This window comes from Cynara cardunculus (assembly GCF_001531365.2).
Source record: "Cynara cardunculus var. scolymus isolate 2C chromosome LG 13, CcrdV1, whole genome shotgun sequence".
Classification (NCBI taxonomy): Eukaryota; Viridiplantae; Streptophyta; class Magnoliopsida; order Asterales; family Asteraceae; genus Cynara; species Cynara cardunculus.
The window spans coordinates 9,330,344-9,333,619 of record NC_037540.1 but is presented as its reverse complement, the minus strand read 5'-3'; the positions used below and the strand labels follow the sequence as shown (position 1 = coordinate 9,333,619).

The 3,276-nt window shown below is 36.0% G+C and overlaps 1 protein-coding gene across 1 annotated transcript in view; it reads left to right on the top strand.

Annotated features, from left to right (window-relative positions):
- LOC112525413 (probable sodium/metabolite cotransporter BASS4, chloroplastic) overlaps positions 1-3,276 on the top strand; it is a 20,552-nt gene that overhangs the window by 13,768 nt on the left and 3,508 nt on the right. Inside the window, exons 8-10 of the mRNA XM_025135537.1 lie at positions 1,209-1,322; positions 2,325-2,346; positions 2,697-2,764. Of these exons, the coding sequence (XP_024991305.1) occupies positions 1,209-1,322; positions 2,325-2,346; positions 2,697-2,764 (204 nt within the window). The remainder of the gene's footprint in view (positions 1-1,208; positions 1,323-2,324; positions 2,347-2,696; positions 2,765-3,276) is intronic.

The window sequence follows — 3,276 nt, the reverse complement described above, 5'->3', positions numbered from 1 at the left end:
TTTTTTTATGGTTTTAGCCCATGAGGAAGGCCCATACATGTTATGGCCCACATATATATAGATCTCTCCATCCCTATTTTTAAAATTCTAAGTYGTGCAGCCAAAACAGAGGGAAAAAGAGAAGAAAGGTGAGAGCTCCCTTATTTTCGTCATTTTTAACACAGTAGCAGAAACACTCTGTTTCCCGGAGATTGAACGGTCGGATCGTCGTCATTTTTGGTCAGTGTCTTCACAACATCTGAGCCAACATTCTGGACGGTTGGATCGTGTTTTTGAGGTCTGGAGGTCAGGTTCTCTGAGGGTTCTTCACAGCAGCGTTTTTGTGGTGACATTCTCTCTTTTGCCTATTTTTTTGGTTCCATACATCTTGATGTGCATATTTCCAGGAGTATGATGGTTTTGTATGCCTCTAGTATAATCTAGAGAAGACTTTGTATTGCTCTAATATTGGTGGTAGTGGATTCAAAGCGGCTCTAGTAGTCCCGTGGTTTTTACTCTCGTTTTGAGGGGTTTTCCACGCTAAAATTTCGTGTCTCATTGTGGTTGTTATTTTACGTCTTGGGGGCTGTTTTTCTTTGCATTGAAAATACCCTATTTGTTTGCATCCTCAAAGGTTCATTCGGGTCGGGAAAGTTTAGCCTAACGAAGGTTAATTCCGCACTTATTGTTTACCGTTAGTGGCTTCGTTTTTCCCATCATTTCTTTTGGCACATCAAATTTTCAATGGATGGTGTGATGCTTATTCATATTCTTCATTCATCCCTGGTTAGCCCTGAAGAATAAGCAATGATGCCTCAGACGGTGAAAGCAGTTATTATTTACCTTCAAATTACTAGCTCCTCTGCACAAGTTAAAATTAGAAGCTCGAGTATTGAAATCGGTTATTTTTGTGCTAGAGCATGTTTATTTTCATGCTAGACTATGATGTCGTTTATTTTAGAAGCTCCTCTGAACATGTCTATATTTAAGCTAGAGCAGATTGTAGATAAAATCCTTAATTCGGAACCCTCTTATTTAGCATCTGTAGACAAAAACTGCATAAACCCAGAAGTTTGTATATTGTAGCTGCGTTTCAGTGCTTTCTTCAGGAGAACCCTCTTATTTAGCAAGTATTTACTACAATGAATTATTTAGAGCACTCACCTCATGTATATATTGTGGATTCAATTCAATATTGTACATTATAATCAGCAACTGCAGTTTTGTAGGTTCCCTTTTCTATATCAAAACTAGTTGGTGGTGGAGTGGGTGCATCTGTTCCAGCTGGTTCGCTGTTTCGAAGCCTTCTTGTCACACTTTTGATACCTCTGATTTTGGGAAAGGTAACACCCTTGTTCGAATGTATTTTGTTATGGTTCCTATTTAGCATAATCTACTTTCAAAAGCTTTATTTTGGTGTCTACGACAAGAATTCTCAAACAAGAAAGTAATACACATTAACAAGATCGCCTAAAGTAGGAAACTATCTCTAAAGAATCTAGAATTTATTACAATACATTTCCTATTTTTTGAAAACTAATTAGATATTTTGTTTGCTCTAATAATCAACAACTCGTCCCTGCAGATTTAGTATAGCAGGTAAGGAGGTGGACATTTTTGTAAAATAATATTCCACTAACTTCGATTATTGTTTTATACCTTATTCCCGTTTTCAGTTCCCTCTTGTCCAAATTCATGATGTATTGTCACCCAAGTACTCTATCAAGTGGAGAGAAGTTTCAACATTAGGAAGCGGCATCTAGATTCATGATTTCATTACACGTAGGACAATGTTTTCTGAGATTACTATGTCGAACTAATAGCTCATTGGACAATATTTTCTTTGTACCAATATATTTCACTATTCCTTTCATTATTCCAAAACAAGTGTGATCTTTCAACAAGTTTATAAGTCCGTATCTCACATGTTCGGTTATCATTATTCCCATCAAGTAATTAGAAGATATATGAACACACTATGCCTTATGGTCTCCAACTTGATAGAACATACGAGGGATTTATATATATGTTCAAGATGTGGTAAAACCGTGATGTTTCTCAAACTAAGAGGACAAGGTTATAATATCTAAAATGAAGCCAGGAAGTGGAAATTAAGTCATGTTCTTAAGATTATGCTCATACCATATGATATGGAACAGGCTAAATGATCTTAGGAAAAACATTTTCAGTCATCTTTGATGTTCGAACAAATCCTGATTGCCCCTTGCATTTGTATTTTCTGTTTCTCCTTTCTACTGCAAGTAGATATAGGAATCACATCTCTTATTGTTTCAAGAGTATATGAAAAGTTTAAATTTTCTTCTTCTTTTTCTTTCTTTTGGCAGGTTGTCCGTGAATCCGTTAAAGGTTATTTTTCCTACTCTATATATAAGTGAAACCAGAGACCCTATTATGTATCAAAACAAAGAGTTGATGGTTTTTAATGTTGCAAAAGGTAGATACCAAACTTCTTCTTTCGTGTGGGTAGTATTCCTAATAGATAGAGTTTCAAATCACATCTATCCAGCAACATAATTAACCCATATTTGAAGAAAACTAAGCCTTGTAGCTTAGAAAATGCATAGTGTAAGATGTGATAAAGTGTTCTAGCATGCACACATATTGCATATGCTACACCTGAACTTGTTAAGATCTTAAACTACATCTATATGTGCACTTGGTATCTTCTTTATATTCCAAGTTCATATCCTTTGCAGGCATGGCAGATGCTATTGATAGTAAGCGCAAGCTCTTATCTATACTGGGTGCATTTTTGCTAAGTCTGGTAAGAATAAACTTTGTTGTTGCTACATCTCCTTTTGAATTTATATGAAGTACATAATATTTACATACGGCAAAATAGAACTCATGTAACGCCTCACCTTTGGTGAGATTGGAACACTTGACCTCTAGAAGGGTTGGATACAGTTAGGCCAAAGACCCTTTGGTTTCTACATGGTTTTCTAAAGAGAACATGATCTGCTTGCTTCAAGTAGTTTCCGATGACATTTGTTTGTCATATGATCACTGCTCAGGTACATGGTCCATGTCTCTTGCATAAGTGTGGTTTTGATGTTTATAATTGGTAGCAATAGCGAAAACAGAAGTATGTTTATGATATTCAAAATTAATTCACTGCATTTTGATTCTAATGTTTTTTTTTTTGGGGGGGGGGGGGGTTAATTAAAAGGCTCTTTTGGAGAATAACCTAGGGTTCCACGTATCCTCACATGGTATCAGAACCAACGCTTATGAATTAAGCTGCATATCACCTTAGAAAAAACAAATAACCTAGGG